This window comes from Thunnus maccoyii, chromosome 18 (assembly GCF_910596095.1).
Source record: "Thunnus maccoyii chromosome 18, fThuMac1.1, whole genome shotgun sequence".
Lineage (NCBI taxonomy): Eukaryota > Metazoa > Chordata > Actinopteri > Scombriformes > Scombridae > Thunnus > Thunnus maccoyii.
In genome coordinates this window covers 15,608,333-15,627,661 of record NC_056550.1, presented here as the reverse complement: position 1 = coordinate 15,627,661, position 19,329 = coordinate 15,608,333, and the positions used below count along the sequence as shown (strand labels likewise).

Here is a 19,329-nt window from a genome sequence, read left to right as displayed (position 1 = left end):
GGGAACCAGTAAAACACTGGTTTGCTGCTGAGCCAACTGCAGCTTGCTAACACTTAAAAGCTAGAGCACTTATCCACACAGCACCATACTGGACTTTTAGGGAAGTGACACGGATTTCTTCTTCTTGTCCCTTTTTGTCTGTTTTTTCCTAAGGATGGCATCTTTCTTAAGTCCCCTCTCTACGAATTTACTTGTATTCTCACATTTTCTCTTTTTCTTTAATATTTTTTTTCATTCGCTCGTGTGCAACTTTGTGTTTTGTGTGTGTGTGTGTGTGTATGTGTGTGTGTCTGCTTAAGTGTTTTGTCAGCCAGACTTTCATCACCTTCTCTTTCCCCACCCTGTTAGGCCCTAATGCCCTCTGTTTTTTTGGATGCATTGGTATCTCTAACATTTGCTTCATCATCTCTGACTCCACTCGACCTTTTCTTGCCTCCACGATATACACTAGCTTTTATACCTCAGCTCAACTTTATTTCATGTTCAGCTCTGCCTAATCTGCCTGCCTAATTTATGGATTTGATATGAATCACTTTAGATCTTGTGTACCTGTCACATGATTCATTCTTTGGCATGATTGTAAAATAGAAATTACTCTGGTGTATTACAAATCGGCGCACACTTTATTTTCTCCTGACGAAAGCTTTGATGTACTGGTATTAACTCCTAGTCCACACAGCAACAAAGAGCTTATCAGAAAGGAGCCGACTCTAAACAGACTAAACTGTCTTCATCCTCTCTTAGACTCTTAAAATTGCTCTCTCAGTCTGGTCTGCTTGTTCATACATTTTTAAGTTAGAACTTAGTTCCCAAGACCAACATCAGAGTTAGTGCGGTATTACTCAGCAATGATCTGTTCTTGCTTTGTATCGTAGGATATGTTTGTTTTGGATCTACAACACAGTTCATTTCTTGTGACAAATGACCACCTACTTTTTCCTGATTTTTTTATGTTCCCAATCACTTCAATTTTCACTGTAAACTGATTTATGTGTTTAGTGCATACTTGCTATAATGTATGCTGTGAATATATAGTATATAACAAAAGCATATAAGTATATATAATAGCAGTATGTGCTGTTGGGTTGTCCTTGACCCTGTGACCCAACAGCACATCACCTTCCTGCCAAAAACAAACACAGACCACCATGAAGACATAAATATAGTCGTACCACATAGTCATAGAATTCATAATCATGTCCATAGATCTATTCAGAAATATGAGCATGTGTCTCAGTTTGAGGTGTATGTGCTTTGTTGTTCACAACATGCCTGTGGCTTTTACATTTCAAAAAAGAGGTACGAGTGATTTAGGCAGACAAAGGAGTAAACCAGTGTCCCTGCAGAAGAACCAGAGGAGGTTCTTGATAGGAAGAGAGTAAGTGAGAATGAGAGTTTAGGAGAAATGTTCACCACAGAGTGACATTTCACTTATTCACTTACTCCCCACATTGTCAGTCAAAACAACAAACATACCTTCTTTCGAAGAATTGAAGTTAGCAGGAGGATCTTTTTACAGCGCCACAAAAAGCTTGAAGTGTCCATCACATTTCTTAAAACAGATTTTGCAGCATATTTTTTAAACCAAACAAGGCCAATTTATACTGAAAAGTCCAATATTTGTCATAATTTCCCCAATTTTTCCTCAGTGACAAAGCTCTGGTCACATGGACTAGAAAAAGACCAGCAGAATACTTGTTGCATAAGCTGAATGCTTGATTGCATTTTGTCTTTTTGTGCTGTAAAGACATCTTTGCATGAACTGAATTAGTAAAGTACAAGTGTAAGTTGGATGTATGGGAGCAAAACAGCTCTATATGCAGTCCTATGAAGTTTTTAGATAATGATTACAATCTCATTTTGCAGTGGGCTGTTCCTTTAACATTACTTTATTACACTTAAGTGGTATGGGAATGTACAGCATAGGTCTTATTTTGCAATATTCAGCACAATTAATGAGCCCAAACACAGAGGGGGAGGGTGGGGGCGGTTGTTTTCCCATTAGCACAGCCTGGGAATGATCATCCGGGGTTATTTTCTGATGGAGCCCCAGTTCAACCCCTGCTCATTATTCCCCCAGCCTCTCCGTGTCCTTTAGAGGCTTAGGTGAGAGTGTGAGTAGGTCCTTTGTTAGTGTTTAGTATATCTGCATATGTATTGGTATCTGTATTCATGTGTGTGTTTGTGCATGTGCAAGCCCTGCCCCCTCTGTCCGCAACTATATGTCTTGCTGTCACACATAAATATGTTCTGACGGCAGAATGTGTGGGCTGTCGTGAGACATGACCGGGTTTTCCTCACGAAGCCCGGGCTGATTTTCTTCCCACAGCGCCTTAGCACCCAGTAGTTAGCAAAAAAACGTCTATGAGAATGAGCACCACAGAGAGGAAAAGAAACCTGGGAAGGGAGAGGGAGAAGCTAGGAGCATCCATGGTTAATTAGTGGCTGCAATGGGAACCTGAGCATGACGGAGAAATATGGACAACAAAGAGGGGAATAATGAGTGTGTTCAAAGCAGAAGTTGTCACCGTTTGTGTGAGAACAAACACATAATGCTATAATCAAATGCACTGGATCTGATAAAAGTCCATACCTGTCTAAACATTAGGTGAAATGTTGACTTTTCCCACCTGTCCTCTCTTGCTAGCTTTACCCAGTATAAGTCAATCTGTAGAGGAACCTTTCATATATAACGCTATCATAGCAAGCGCACTTTATTTTATCTTGTTTACATATATCGCTGGTTACTTGGAGGAATACGTGTCCCATAGTGAACTTCATTTCCAGGGTGAAAAGGGCTCGGGGTGTCACCCAAAATATCATCTTGCCCTTTCTTACCATTTTTCTGTCAGACGGAGGGTCAGACAGGCTGTGTTAACGAACCTCGCTTTGGGAACACAGACTTGGATGTCATCATAAAAAAAAATTTCTGGCTCCCGTTTGTCGGCTTGTTTATTGTTTTGTTTGTGTGCTTTTTATTATTATTATGATTTTGGGCTGTTTGTCATTTCTCTCTGGTCCCCTTGTGGCATTTCGGCCTCATTAGAGCAAGCTGAGAGCTTCATGTGAGCTAGTTATGTCAATTAACAACATTAAAATGCCCTCAACACAAGAACCTCAAGAATCTGTACACTAAAGTTTTTGCAGTTGCAGGAGAAGTTTGTTTCTCTCAGAGGAGGGCGAGACAGCGAACACACAGAAACCTAGAGAGGTCAGACCAGAGTTCACATTGAGGTTTACTAGTCTGTTGACTCTGCGCACGCTGGCACTTCTCATTAAGGAGAGAGACGGAGACAGACAGCACAGCTGGGCCGTGCACGCCTCAGAGCGGGACAAGCTATTAGTGTTCATTTTATTGTTAAATGGATGAAAACAATCCTGGGTTTACCAACGTATATTATCGAGCTGATTGAGAACATGTTTCCCTTAGCAAATCTATGATTCATATTTTTCATAGCCATTTAGCCTTCAATGTCTTTTAAACTAGACGCATGTGGGCTCTGTGTCAGCTGTGTGGTATCCTGCATTTGTGGATAGAACAATTACGGCTGGTTATCTGTGCTCTCTTGAGCTAAAAGAGAGGGATTTCTGCTTATCACTGTGGCTCTGACAAGAGTGATAGAAGAGGAGAGAGTGCAGAAAGGCCTTAAGGAGAAGGGGTGAGATCCGAAGGGAAGAGGGTGGGGGTGAGGGGGGCGTGTGGGTGACCTCTGGTCGCTCAGTTGCTCTGAGGGTCATCAGAAGTGGCGTTTTCCCATGATCACCATTAACCAAGATGAGACATGATTTTTTTTTTTTTCATTTTTTGCATTTGTTCTTTTTTTTCTTCTTTCTTTCTTGTTTACTCAACCATCCTTTGTTCCTTGTTCCTTTATATCCTCTTCCTTCATTTCCTCCTTTCCTCCCGTGCTCCCTCCTTCCTACCTCTCGGTCCCACTCACACCCTGCAGTCTGGTATGTCAGGTATTGAGTAACAGCAGCATGCCTGTGGCTTTAGTGCGGGAAGCAAAGTGAGTGCAGCTTAGCTACAGTATGTTCACTATGACTTCACTGCTGTATTACAGAAACCCTATCAGAGGGATGAGAGCAACTATGTTGCACAGGTCACATAAGTTCAGCCCAGTGCTTACAGATGGGTCATTTACATGTTGTGATAAAATAGATCAAGGCGAACATTTATAAACCTATGCAGCAATATGTGATGTACAAATATCTTTTTATACACATTTGGCTCACTTTTTCACTTTTTCTTTTTTTTTATTTGTTTCTAATCCCTTTTTGTGTTTATGCAGTCATAGTTTTTTGTGTCAGAGAGTGCAGAGTGAAAATAAAGATTTCCAAGCCTCTGACTCACAGTCAGTCTGATTCCATTCAGTCCAGTGGAGCAGCAGACAGAAATGTTTGGTCAACCCCCCCACGGACTTATCATCAGTCACATGATGTGGTGGGAGCGTGCCTTGTGTGGAGGCACACGGCTCAATGCTGAGATCATCCACAGAGGACATTTTAAAAAACATTGTAAAATGTATAAACCTCAGTTATACTGAGCCACATGCACACACAGTATTACAGGTTTTCTCTTTGGCAGTAATTCTATACTCTCCTTCTGTCTCATTTCCCTATCTTTCAAAGTATTGAATACTTCTTTTACTATGTTACACTGCAATTTTCTACCACTGTTCATTGTTGTCCATCATTCAAACTGTGTGGTCTTTTCCTTGATACATTGTTTCCAAACTCTTGTGGCGCCATTACTGCCTTGCATGGATTTAGGCTTTATTTCTTGTCTCTCTGTGTTTTGTGATATTTTATGATGATACTGCGTCACTGTCAAAAGCCCTTTTGGGTTTTGCAAGACAATCAACAAGTAGTTTAGCTTTAAAATTACCTGCTTAGTTAAATAAAGAAGGTTGAATAAAAACAAACACACAGGCGCACGTGAACAAAGATAACGAGCTTTCCTTCGGCTGCGACACAAAGCACTGATAACGTTAAGTTGAAATGATGGATGTGGCGGCCTTGACGTCGAGGAAAGGTCAAAGAGACGTTGATTCAATGAAAAGAAAGAGCAGGAGAGAGAGCATCTTGTTCCTATTGTTATCGGTATTAGAAGTGTCTCTCCGGCCTCTTCTGAGTTTGCGAGGCTAAAGCCCGTCTGAGTCCAACTCAACGCAACACGGACGCCACTTAGCTTTATCCTCCAGAGGAATACGCATATGCTGTGTAAACAAATTGCTCAAAGCTCCCTTGTCATGCAGCGGTGGAAGGGCCCAGGCTGAGGCTGTATGTGGGCTTGTAAACGCCTGGTCAGCACTGCTCATTGTTACGAGATGGTGGCTCAATGAGCGCCACATAGACTGCACCGGGAGATCTCTCTTCGTCAAATGCATATTTTCTACTTTTTGTAAACCAACCCCCCCCCCCCCCCCCCCCCCCCCCCTCTCTATTTACTATGTAAAGTTCATACACTTGAAATGTTTGTAATGTATGACTGGAATACTAAACTGTGCATTAGCAATGGTTACTCTGCATGGGTGGTCACAAAACATGGTTTTCTCCTGACCAAGATACACACAATGATGGTGGAAAATGAGAACAAAAATGTCTGTGTGTGTATGTGTGTGTGTGTGTGTGTATTATAGGAATAGAAGTCAATCTTGTCGTACCAGTTGCAGCCCATCAGGGCGATCAAGTTAAGGCTACAGTAACAATCTCGTACTTTCTTTTCCTCCCTTTCTGTCCAATAACTCTCCCAGATGTGGCACGATAGAACTCAAAGCATTCTCATAAGGACACGTGCACGGACACATGTACGCAGACGGTATGAAGACACAAATAGCTGTTCTGATTTACTACACAAATGTGATAGCAATCTTATCTCTTACTTCTCTCTGTCTCGTTTAGTTTCTCTCTTATTTTTCTCCCTCCCCGCCATCTTTCACCGTGTCACTTGTAGTAAATCTGCTCTGTCCCGTGAGGTTTTTATTGGTTTTCACTGTACACATCCCTGCTTCGGTCATTAAAGCAGATGATTTAGTGTGGGTGTGTTGGACCCACTAACAGTAAAACACAAGCTTTCGTGCAAAGTTGGTCCACCCAGGACAAAGGGGGAAAGGTAAGGAGCAGGGCCTCGGGCCACAGCGAGGCTGAGGGTAAGATGCTGAAATAAATTTTAAATTGGCATACAGTGTGATGCGGGACAAGTATGTTTTGGATTCTCTTGCGGTGTACAGTTGATTTCATGTTTAACTTGATTTTCATGTTTGTACTCGAACTAAGCAATTTTATCAGCCAAGAAGTGAAAGCAACATCACAATTGTCACTCTGAAAAGAGGTGAACCTTTTTTTTTTGTGTTTCCACCAAATGTTGACTTTATGGAGATGCAAAAGTTTTTCATCCAGCAGGAGTGGAATGTTTGCTTTTAAGATATGAGACAGATCAGAAGTGGCGATAAGAGTGAAAAGTGGAGTTTTAGATGGACCAGAAAGAGCAAGTATAGACACATAGTCGCAGCTAGCAAAGGCGTGTGTGTGTGTGTGTGTGTGGGTAGATGTATGTGTGTCACAGAGAGATGAGTCAGATCTCCTGTCGCTTGGTGCCCCAGATAAGAGACCCACTGGCTGGTAGACAGAGCAACTGATAAACGTTCCTCTGTTAACCAACTCTGATAAAGAAGAACTCGAAGACACCACGGAGTCAAAACAAGTGCAAATGACGATCGGTGAAAGGCGCTCTGTTGAACGCCTCAAGAATGTTTTTATAGCTCTAGTCGAGCAGAAACGGTGGGGGAAAAAAGAGAAAGTCTGAAGGAATTGTTTTAAGGTTTATGTTTCTCTCTTTATTTTTCTCACTCAGTCTCTCGAGTTGACCCTCTCACTCATTTGCACACACGTACTCAGGCTTTGCAAGAAAAACAAATATTAAACAGTAATGTTGTGTGTCTGTAAATTACTGGGTTTTATGGTTCTAGCATTTCCAATAATTCTGTCTTGGCTGTCTATGAAGGAAAGTCTCACACACACATGCACACACACACACACATACACTCAGTCATATACAGTAGAGCGAGTATGTTTTGAAAATGGTTTGGATCATCCAGTATGAGCTTTGGTACGAGGTCAAGCGCTGCCATCGTTCAAAAGAACTTTGTTAAATGTCCAAGTCATGTGATATCACAGTTAACTTGTGGCGTCCTCCAAACCAACGGCTGGCTTGTTGCTCTTTAGCGGCCAAGTGTCCGTCCGAGGGCGACCACGGTCTGTTTAGCTGGACTGGATTTTAACAGGGCAGTAAGTCAGTCATCGAGCCTGTTATTGGTGGATTGTGTTTTTAAAGTGGACTTTATTGGGTGGTTCAGTGTGCGCATGGCAGAACAGCAGCAGTTTGGACTGTAGCCTTTCCACAGAAGGAAAAATAGGCTTGAGTGCACCTAACACTGACATCATCTCCAATTTGTTCCCTATAACAAATCAATGCACGGTGTGGAGCGACTGACTCACTGGAGCCAAGTCGAGGCTGAACTTATGATCATTACTTTTAAGTTATTCCTCTGGTATGCAGAATAATTACTATGGAATACATGATATCCATGTCTGATTTAGAGCATGAAATTTGTATTTTGTGGTTTATTCACTGAATTGAAGTAGATTTATACAGAATATTTTTAGGTCAGATACTGATACAGATTATGTGCAATTTAGATTTCCAATAATTATAGTATCTGCTGATTTATATCATATCATAAATGGTGTATTTTCCATTTGTCTTGTTATGATTTTTATTTATTCATCATTGATTTTCTAAAAATATATTCCCATGTCTTTGGCATTAACATTGGCGGTATGGCTTGCATGTGAAAGAGAGGGACTTTAATGGACTGCTAATGAAACACTCATATTTATTCTGAAGAGACAGACATTTATTAATGAAAAGGAATGGAAAAAACATGATTCGCTTCTTTATTTTAACTTGCAAACTAACCTAAGTTTGCACTCACTGTGAGAGTCACGCACTAAGGGTGATGTTTTTGGAGCCTCGATGTTGCCGAAAGCATATTTCTTCAGACAATTGGTGTGCTGTCATGCAGGCATTCAGTGCTTGTTTCATTGTAAATTTCTGCAAAATTTATCTGTGCGTCATTGGCGTAGATTTTGCTGATTACAGCACATCTGTGAAGTACTAATATTGGATGATAATCCATCAACTGCTAGTTGAGAGTGCAAAAACAGCTTCCTCTGAAACATTTGGACCTCTGTCTGTGTTTAATGTTTAAAATGCAACCGTGACGAGAGCCGGACTTTCCTCCGGTGACCTTACAGCACAGATGGTCGTTATGGTTGTTACCCTCACCCCTTCTCTTTTTGTCCTCTGTGCCATCCTTTCCTCTCTCTTCTCTCGTCTGTGGCAGTCGTGGCTGCAGGTCGGTTCCCAGGCCCCAGCCAACAGGTTATTTAATGGTCATCTAGCCTGGGCCCTTGATGCTGAACCCCAGGGTTAACGCGGAACGTATCTCTTCCGGACCTCCGCAGCCGTCGACAAACCCTTTAGAGACACACCTCAGACATCGCAGATGCAAACACAGACTCAAGCACATGTCAGGATTGAAAACACACATACTTTTTAATGTCTGTCTGCAAGCTGTCTTACTTTTATCAAAGTGCATTCAAAAGATTCATGTTTCCTATTAAGAATTTTCACGCCTTGACCTCTCATTCAGTCTGTCCTACCCTGACACCTTTATGCCCACCCACATCCTGCTATTCCCACCCTCCCCCCTGTACCCAAGTCTACCCTTGAGCCCTCCCAGTCCACAAAGCAGCGCTGGATGTCGAAGGTTTGAGTGCTCCTGCCAGTTTATGACCAGTGACCCGGCTGCTTTATGGCTCAGCCCGTCTGGACCAGTTTACCACGCATTTATACGTCTGCATGAGCGTTTGTATGTGAGAGAGCTTCTAATGTCTCTTATTCATCTCAGATAAGTAGAACTGCGTGTTTAATCGGTCTGTGTAGTCATACGTTCAACCAGTTGAAGCCCTGGGTTTCTCTCTCTGTGTCTCCTCTTGTAAAAATAAAGATTGGGGTTTCCTTTCTTCATGTCAACATTATGCAAAACAGACATGCTGTCCATCTTGCGGTCAGACAGCGCTGTGTGCTAAGTTGTCCCGCGATGTGTCTAAGTGTCTATTATGTTGTAAAGGGTTGTTTTTCTACACATACTTGATATTGTGTGAAGATCTGATATGTGGCTGATGCGTAATGGACTGTCTCGTTGCGGGGTCATTGTTTCCTCTGTGAACAAGGATTAGCTGAGATGTGTGGCACTGATTGTGGCTGCTTGTGGCATTGTGAAGATTGAGCCGCACCGATGACAAGTTGGAATGGTAATGAAGCATTATTCTGTTTCTTGAGGACAGGAGGAAAATGACTGCTAAAGCTTTTGCATTTTTTTTCCCCCCTTTGGCATTTTTTTTTTTGCATGCGGTTGTATGTGGAATTGGGAGCGTGTGGGGGGTGTCAGAGGGGTCAGTGCAGACCTGTTGACATGGGACTCACTGAGTTTAATTAAATCCTGAGCATGCCTATATGCACGTGCGTGTGTGTCTGTACATGTGTACGCCGGTTGTCAGGGGCCAGGGACGGGGCCCGGTGAAGCGAGGAGAGAGGGGAGAGCAGCCGCTTGGCAGCCCATCTGAGAGCCTCGTCACTTGGGCTCAGACGTGGCCACAGCTGGCCCCTCCACCAACAATCCTGGCTTTTCTTTCCCTCTCAGTAATGCAGTGCGTCAACTCTAATTCCCTTCTAATGAACTGGCTACTGAAGGTAGCTAAGCAGGCAGGCCCAGCGCACTTATTAAACACACGCACACTGGAAACTAAACACACACACACACACCTCAAACACAGAGGAGAAAGTATGTTGCACTTCAGTACATTTCAGTGCTCACCGGGGCGACTGTGCAGCTTGACTCAAACACCTGCTGAGCATCCTTGAACTCATCATGACTTCCAGGCTGCATTTACCGCCACCCCAAGCAGAGCTGAGTCTTAGCTTTTAATAACCTTGCTGGAGTTTGAGCTTGTAGACTTAAGGATCTGTTTCTTCATCTCTGAATAACCCAAAAGGTTGTTAAATGACATTTACAGCTTATTTAAAGGTATTCACAGATATGTCAAAGACTCCTCTAACCATCTGGATGAAAAAACACTCCATTCGATTAAAAAAAAAAAAAAAATTCCCCTGCTCATTTTCTTTTTATAAGTTACTGTATATTTGTCTACATTAATGTTACTTTCCATTGTTTCATATTTTGGATACAAGATGTTCTGTGTCATACAAAATGAGGAAGGACATAAGTAATTTTTGGCTACACATACATATTACTGTAGGAAATATAGTTGCAACTTGGGGAAACTGGTTAAAAATCTTTCCTTTTTTTTACATTAACTGTGTTAAATGACCTTCTGGGTTGTTCAAAGATTTTCAGGGAATTATCCGTGAGGAAAAACAGATGCTTAGCCCTGTGATTTGAATGTAATTATGATACATGAAAGGTTCAAACTGGGGCTATTAAAACCAAATTATCATTCTCTTAACCATCTCGTGTCCACAAAACAAATGAGAAATAGAGCCACATGTAAGTCAGGTGGCAGACAATCAGGTCTGAAACTTTGATCCCCTCTATGGGAATGAAGTGTGGACAACCATATGAATTTGGGTTCAATGCTGGTGTAACTGTGATGTAGCATCCAACCATTGTGAGATTGAAGCTGCCCTCGCTGTGACCCTGTGGTTTAGCCTCTGTAGTGCAGGCTTTGGAGCTCTGATGGCGCTAATGGAAACATTTCTACACATTCAGACGGCATGAGTGCAGAGGTTTGATTCCTCTGTGTAACTTGTGAGTTTACAAAGGTGACAAAGTTCATTAGTTGTGATGTATTGTTTATATGCTTGCTCGGGCATTTCTGCTCATTTATGATGCTTTTAAGTCTGAATTGCCAAACCATTTGTTGGCTGTTTTGATGATCTTTCCATGATCTTAAACTCAGTTATAGACTGTATTTACCATCGTCTCTAATTCTCTGTATGAAAATGTTTCACATTCTTAAACCACACTAGAAACCAACCCAGGATTTACCATCCTGGAGATGGCTTCACTGGTCCAGTGTTGTTCCGTTATGAATCCCTTTTAATCAGCAGTGGATTATTCCGCACTGGTCCTTCCATTGTCTGGGAAATGTGAAGACCCATGGGCCTGCAGCCTAAGTGTGCTTAAAACCATTAGCTGTGTCCAATACCCTTACACAAGAGTAATAACACTGGAACAGCAAGAGTGTCTGTCACAGAAAACAGTAAAGACAGGAAGAGGGCCGGGTTATCATAAGAACAAATGAATAATCTGCTGGTCATATGACGTGTCGTTATCAGATAGCGATCATGAAGATAACTTAAGACAATGAAAAAGCGTGTGCTCATATGATCATACTTTTAAATGGGAGATACAGCTCTTTAGTTGCAGTTCAACATACCAAATAGTTTTGCTGATTCATTTTCTACACTATCAGATCTGCCGCATCAGTGATAGTGTGTATGTGTGGGGAAGATAAAATAAGGCCTAAAATGTTATTGAAAATGAGTGGATGGTGTTAAAATTGATTTACAGTTTCAATTTATTAAATGAAAATAGCGGAGATTAACAGATAACCTCATGTTCTAGTATTTTTGAAATGCCTTTTTTCTTAAATGTGAACACTAACACATACAGCCAACACAACGGCACCCAAATTCAACAACACTTAAGATTTGAAGAAAAATCTATGATGGTATTTGTGTCAGCCACAGTTTGATACTAAATTATTTCACCAACACAACTAAATCCTACAGCTTCTAATATCTATATAGCTAATATCTAATCTTCTTTTTTGGCATTACTATTTGCCATTTTTGCCTTTAATTTACAGTTTGAGAGACAGGATTGGGATTGAAAATGCTGACATTGCAGTTATGTAGTGTGCGTATCAACCAATAGGCTCCTGAGGCGCCAAAATATGTCGACTTTGAGTTATTGAACCTCACAAAATAAGACCTTAGCTGTCATTGACTATGAAGCCATAAAGAATATTGTAACAGTGTGTTGACCTAATGTTTACTGGACCTACTGGGGAAACTAATATGCACCCTCACACTCAAACTCAGAAATCAGTGAATCGAAGAAACAACACATGCACTGTTTTTGCTGTGACCCACCCCGAGTGTTCCTGCGACCCTGTGTGATAATCCAAACATTGTTTTATGGCCACAGCAGCTCTAGTTTCACTCTGCCCGACAGGAGGGCAGAGGCGAGCCAGCACGGCAGAACGAGCTGCAGGCCTGCGGTCTGTGAAGGCAGGAGGGCTGATAAAGCGGACTGTCGGAGTTCACAGTTCGTGCTCAGTGATAGTGCCGCACCACTCACTCACTCTCACTGAATGGGATGACATAAGCGAGGGACTGAAAAGGAAGAAGGGAGGGGGGTGGATGACAGAGAAGAAACGAGTCTGCACAGAATACATCATTTGTAATGGGTGGAGATTTATTCAGTATGACCTTTAGATGAGCCAGAATTAGAGCTGATCGATATTAGCTCATCAGCATATAGTTTGGCCAATAAGTAACAAGAATTTGTAATACAGAAATGCCAAAGATATGTTTATGGTGGTTTAGAAACAGTGTCACCATTGCAAAATTTGTCTACCAAAGAGCACTGACGTGTTAATTTTTCAACTGTAAAATGTCCCGTTTAGCACATGTCCTCATTACAGTTTGTTAATAACAAAGGCAAAGGATCCTTGACTTAAGAATATTACTGTTGGAATCGACCTCACAAATCCAGAGTTGGTGTGGCTTTAGTCAAAATTGTTTTGATTACATCAAATGTTTTATTTGTATGATCTAATCTAAAAGTGATTCTGTAATTTAAACCTTATGAGGGAAAATTGATTATAATCATGCTTGTCTACAACTGTAATCTCCAAAATATATATTATACATTTTTTTAGTCTTTGGTAACTTGTTAGGATTTTAAAAGTCTTCAAATTCAGAAATCTGTCCACCTAAAATTGAGAAATAAACGACCAGCTGCTTTGTTTTGCTTTCATATTCCACGAACGGCTCCTCTCTCTTTCTTCTCTACTTTCTGACCAGCACCTACCTGGTTGGCTGGAGCTTATTGTGCTGTCTAGTGTGTGTTTTTAGCACTACGTCTGGTCTAGCTAAAGGTCATGATCTCATATGACAGAGAAAGGTCCCTTTGACTGATACTGATCTGGTCATAGCTGCTATAGCTCAACCCATAACCTTATACCTCTACAGGCTGCTTTCATTAGCTTCACCTATATACTGTACATAATACGGTGCTGTGTGTGTCCGATGCTATCACCGCGCCTCGACTTGCCTATATGTGCTCACACAAGCTTACAGCGTGTGTTGGTGTGTGTGTTCATGTGTGTTGTGCGCATACTTTTTCATATTTTGTCACGCTGGTAAGCACATAGATGGTGCGTGCACAGGAATGAACCATGTGTGACCGCAACGTTTTCTCATAATACAGTGATTATCTCTTCACCTTAATGTGTTTCTGGAAGGATTTTGTGTATGTGTGTGTATGTGTGTGTTTCAGTCATTTGATTGCGGTGCCTGTTGTTGTTGTTGTTGTTGTTGTTGTCGTCACAGACATTTTTGCTCGGTCAAACTCTGTCAACTGTAGGTTTTCTCTTCTCCATAATCTCAGCTACAGATGCCCTATCACATGCATTCCCTGCTTTAAACACACACACACACACACACACACACCCTTTTTGTATCTGTCTATCATCATATCCATTTGTCTGGCCCTCCATTAGTCAGTCATTCCAGTATCTTTTGCGTTATCAAACGACAACACGTTCTCATAATCATAATATACCTGGGCTGGCTCAGGCTCTGGCATACATGCCCACACACAGATGCACATTAGAGTAGAGTAATATACCCATCATATCTGCTGGTGCTGAAGGCTGCTGTCATGGGCAGAAGGTCATTTTATGATGTGCGTTTGAGTCTGTGCGAGAGAGCGGCGTGAAGCGATGGCAGACGAGGCGCGGAGACGGACTCTCTCCCTCGCTTTCTGTCTTGTGTAAACTCTGATAGGAGCGGAGTGCCAGTGACAGACTGAAGCCAGGAGGATTTCTGGAGCATCAGGGGGCTCATCGCTGAGTGGTGGAAGAGTTGGAAAGGTGTTGAGACTTTAGTGGAAGCAGATAGCCCTGACAGTATGAGACTTGGAAGTACTAAATTGTCGTTTTATGGAGTTAAATCTTTTCCTGGTGGAGTGTTTTTTAGCTGTTGCTCATGTTATCCAGATGATTTTTTTCTCTCTCTCTCTCTCTTATCCTGTAACTCAGAAAAGATTTATCATTTTTTTTATGACTAATTAGCACGTGTGTGTGGTTAAACCTGTTTCAGTCACACACCTACTGAACTGAATAAAGCTTATGTCTGGATTAGTGTGTCAGGCCGGATTCAGTATTACACACACACACACCTATTTATGACATCTCTTCTAAGAGTATGAATGAGGTCTGTAATTGTTGTTCTTTTCATTCACAATCAGCCCATGTGATTGTGATCTGCACCAACGAGCTTACTCCCACACTTAACCCTGCGTGAGCATATAACCACACGTTATTAAGCTGTGTTATTAGCACATGTATGTATGTGTGCTTGTACATCTGTGTGCATGAATGCGTGCTTGCATGTGTAATGTGTTTTCCTGTGTGGGAAAATGGGCTGGTGAGGTGGAGCATGAAAGTGATAGTAAACAGAGGCCATTATCAGTGATAAAGCTCCGCTCCTATTACGTGGCTGTTTGACTTGTATGTTTAGTGTGAGAAAAGCAGAGATAAGGAGAGGAGAAAGTGATGGCAATTTAGAGGAATAATTGGGATTGGAGGCATAAAGAGAGCACAGGGTGAAAGGTAGTGTTGTTGACTAGGAATGGGGAAAGAGTTTGGGAGAGGAAGGCAGGCAGCGAGAACGGAGGGGTGTGGGAATGGAGGTGTTTAGGGACTCCCTGCGGACTGACTCGGACATGGGAACACACAGTCACCCTAACGAAGCGTGGCCGCCCCTCGCTGACTTCACAGGCTGTGGATAGAGGGGAGGGAGAGATGTAAGAGGCATGAAGAGGAACAGGTCTGGGACAGGTCTAGTTTGTTGGTGAAGCAAAGACAGTGAGGGTGAAATAGAGAGCTTCCTGATAACAAGCCAGCTCCATGTGTGTCTGCTTCAATATGACATGAATACTTTGGATGGAAAAAAAAAAAAAGCATTATTATGACATTTGTGGTCAAAAATGCAGTCGCAAATTTGTCTCAAAGAGTTTTATGTGAATGGGGAGAAAAAGTTACAATAATGTCAGAGTAAGAAGCTTGACTATAAAAAGCTTTTTTTTATATGATTTTTTTAAATGATGCCCCTTAGCATGTACTCAATGATACAGAATGCTAAAGTCTATGTGCGGCGCCACATAATAACCTAGACTACTTGTCCCTCTTGTCAATCATTCTGCAATCATGTAAAGCAGCAGCTTTGTATAGCCTAATTTGATTAACTCAGGAATATTGGATACTGGATAATTTCCACTTGGCAGGCTAGTTTATCAAAAAAAATGTAACAGATTCACAGTCATGACTGGCATTCAGTGGTTTCTCTGACTGCAATTACTGGAAACTGCAGAGAGCAAAATTACTTCTTAAAATGTGACAAAAGACTAAAATGAAAATGATCCTTCTCACTTGGAAAAGATTCATAAATGGAAAAAAAAGGATATGAGCTGTTACAACCGCAGGATCATTGCAGCTAGTTTTTAGTAACAGACTCGTGTAAGTTCGTTTGTCAAAATGTGAAAATCTTCATCCGTTTTTTTTTTTTCTTTCAAGTGTCAAATTCATACAAATAGACACACACACACTCTCTTTCTTTCTGTCACTCTCGCACGCAGTATAAGCCATCGCGTGTCACCCTGAGCAGTCGCTTAAGATACCCAAACTTAGTCTGTCATTATGCTGTCATACTTGGAGCATTACATCACCGCTCTGTCATTCTCAGTTGATGTGGAGGCAGCCGAGTGGCGTTTCTCTAGAATAGTACCATTACACAAGGTCGTCATCATAAGCCAATCACTGGAAATGCCTCTCCTCTTCAGTCAGCCTGTCTCAGCCCTGTGATGTGAAGTGGTTAGATCAGCCAGCACTCTGTCCTCTTCCTCTGACTCTGGACCAGCTCTGGAGAATAATACAGTATGCTGACTGTTCGCTCTTGTTGATGAAGGGAGGGAAGAGGAGAGAGTTCTGAGCATACAGTACGGGGAGAATATAAAAGGGAGATTTGCCAGCCTTTCCTGGGCAAGTATGCCTCTGTCTAAGTTATGATTTCCTGTTTGGTTTGGTTACTCCAGCCAATTGTACTTTCCCCATTTAGTTAAAATCCCATTCAGTTTCCTCAATCTTATTACCTCAGATCATGAGAGGAGGCAGGTGACTGTAGCCTTCATGAGGCCTGCCTGGGCCAAGGTCGAGCTATAACAGTTACTCTATTGGATCGATCGATCGACAGAATTTATCAGCAACTATTCTAATTTATTACAATTTATTGTTATTATTATTTCTCAAGCAATAATGTCAAACATTATCAGGTTGCAGCCTCTCAATTGTGAGGATTTGTTGCTTTTCTTGGACTTATGTGACAGGAAATTCAATATCATTGGGTTTTGGACTGTTCGTCTGACAAAACAAGTCATTTGTAGATGTCAACTCAGGCTGTAGGAGATTGACGATGGGTGTTTTTCACTGTTTTTTGACGTTTTGTTGACTAAAATGCATCAGTTAATTGAAGAAACGATCATTGAATTAATTCATAATGAACAAGACATTAGTTTAACTATGATTCCTCATGTGCTCAGTGCTGTTTTTTCCCTTTATAATAAGCTTTATAGCTTTAATGGTGTAAAATGAAATCACAGTGAATGGTTTTGAGTGAATATGATTGAGTCTGACTGTGAATTTGTTTAACTGAACATGTTGAACATTTTTTTCCTTCCGTTTCCCTGCACAGAAAATTTATGGAAAAACTTCTGTGTGCCCACTTTTGCCCCCCAATTGGGCATTTTGCTCCATCTAGTGGCGCCGTAATAAAACTAGACACTGTGACATATTTAAAAGTTTGTGTGATAGTAAGTGTGCATAATCAATGTGCAAACTCTAATCTTAATTTGAATGTTTTTCTCTCCATTCCTTTCTTCTCCTTCTTTTGCCTCTTTGCCCTTTCAGGACGCTGATCCCTCTGTTTGATGACGACACTGGTCTGCTCATACTGGCTGGCATGGTAAGATGTAGATCAACCGTCTATGTAAATATTTAGGCCTTAAAAGTTTTATGTAGTTACATAGCAATCAGGGCTTCAGCAGTTTGGACTGTTACGTAATTTAAAGGTCAACCGTCATTTCTGTGATTTAGATTCTATTTTTGTGCTGATAATTATCTTGGGTTGACGGAAGATTAAGTTTGAAGTATTTCATTCTCTGATTCAACAGATTAAACAGTCATGCTTTGTAATACAGTGTATGATTTACTGATGTTCTCTTCTGCACAGGGAGACACTGTGGTTGATTGCTTTGAAGTCTCTGCCTCGGAGCCTTTCCTCTCTCAAGGTAAGAGTTGGTCATCTGTTATCATTCTGTTCGGATTATCACAGCCTCCCTCCTAGTGTCTGATCCCTTTCTTTGCTTTTTTTTTATCATGTTTTTCATCTCGTAATTTTATTTCCGTAGTGAGCCACTGTCTGACCGATGTCTCGACACGAGGGGTTGCCATGGTACCCAAGCTGGCATTGGATGTCATGTCCTGCGAAGTGATGCGTGTGCTTCAGCTGACAGACAGTTGCATTGTGCCAATCAGTTATCAAGTCCCTCGCAAGGTGCGCAAAAGCACAGCACTGCTGACATGCCCGCACACACAGCAGATTCATAACACATGCAAGTAATTTACATGTTTGCATTGGTGTTTTCATGCACATGTGTGTGTGTGTGCTGTGTGTATCTTCCAGAATTCAGGCCAGGAGTTTCATGCAGACCTTTACCCAGACACAGTGGGCACAACACCGGCTATGTCTGCTGACGAGTGGTGGCAGGGAGGGAACAAGCAGGTAAACATCACACACTCCATGTCAGTAACAAGTTTTTTTCCAGTCTTTACATTGTACAGACATTTCAAACAATTAGCTCTGTTTGCCCTCAGGTGGAGAAAGTCAGCCTCCAGCCAGACAAACGGCCCAAACCCAAGGCTCCACCAGCCAGTAAGACACCTGCAAAGAAGGAACTGGCCAGTGGGGGGAGCAAGGAGGTGAGAGACACATCTGTAGAAAATGTTTTCGTATGAAATGGTCTCAACTTTTAGCTAACCAAGGATTAAATTCTCTATAAGCATCTCATCATTAAGGAGTTATTGACTTCATGTCAGGAGATGATATAGTAAAAATTTTACACGATTTCTTTTCTGACACATAACATTCTGTTAAACAGGATCCGGCACGTGGCTGCTCCATCTCCAGCAGTCCTCTCAGCACTCCAAGCAGCAGCGCTGCCCCGTCCCGCTCTCCCTCCTCCACCTCCGGCCTCTCCTCAGGCTTCCTCCCCTCCCCCAGTCCCAGCCAGAATGCCAAGACTATCCAAAGCCTGCTGGGTATGACCACACAAACAGACAGACACACCTGACATATCTTCATTCTGATGTTTGTCATTTCATATTCACATTTCTTCACTGACAATGCTGTTTATTTAAAATGACCTCTGATCCAGGGCCAACCTCCAAGTTCCGTCACATCCAGGGTGCAGTGATGCACAGAGACACACACATCACCAACATACGAGGCCTCAACCTGACTACACCGGGCGAGTCTGACGGCTTCTGTGTCAACCGTCAACGTGTGGCAGTGCCCCTCGCCATCTCCGGGGGCCAGATCGCCATCCTTGAGGTATGGAAGCAGCTGGAAACAGACTGAGAAGTCATGTTGATTTAGAAAAAATGCAGAGTGTCTCCAGGTTGAGTCTCTCTATTATCCCATTAAAACTAATGTACAAGATGATATTTTTGGTTGAATTATTTTAGAAAATGAGACTATTGTATGTTTGTTATATATTTATCCAGCGTGCTCAGCCAGGCAGGCTGCCAGACACAGCTTTCCCCACCATCCAAAACTCTGTGAATGTGTCTGACCTCTGTTGGGATCCCTTCAACACACAACGGCTCGCTGTGGGT

General features: G+C 42.0%; 1 protein-coding gene across 2 annotated transcripts in view; it reads left to right on the top strand.

Annotated features, from left to right (window-relative positions):
• LOC121883413 (mitochondrial import inner membrane translocase subunit tim16-like) overlaps positions 1-19,329 on the top strand; it is a 116,231-nt gene that overhangs the window by 82,928 nt on the left and 13,974 nt on the right. For both annotated transcript variants that reach the window (XM_042391660.1, XM_042391658.1), the window contains exons 10-17: positions 17,344-17,398; positions 17,666-17,723; positions 17,844-17,989; positions 18,119-18,217; positions 18,310-18,414; positions 18,594-18,753; positions 18,870-19,045; positions 19,219-19,327. In XM_042391660.1, coding sequence (XP_042247594.1) covers positions 17,344-17,398; positions 17,666-17,723; positions 17,844-17,989; positions 18,119-18,217; positions 18,310-18,414; positions 18,594-18,753; positions 18,870-19,045; positions 19,219-19,327 — 908 coding nt within the window. The remainder of the gene's footprint in view (positions 1-17,343; positions 17,399-17,665; positions 17,724-17,843; positions 17,990-18,118; positions 18,218-18,309; positions 18,415-18,593; positions 18,754-18,869; positions 19,046-19,218; positions 19,328-19,329) is intronic.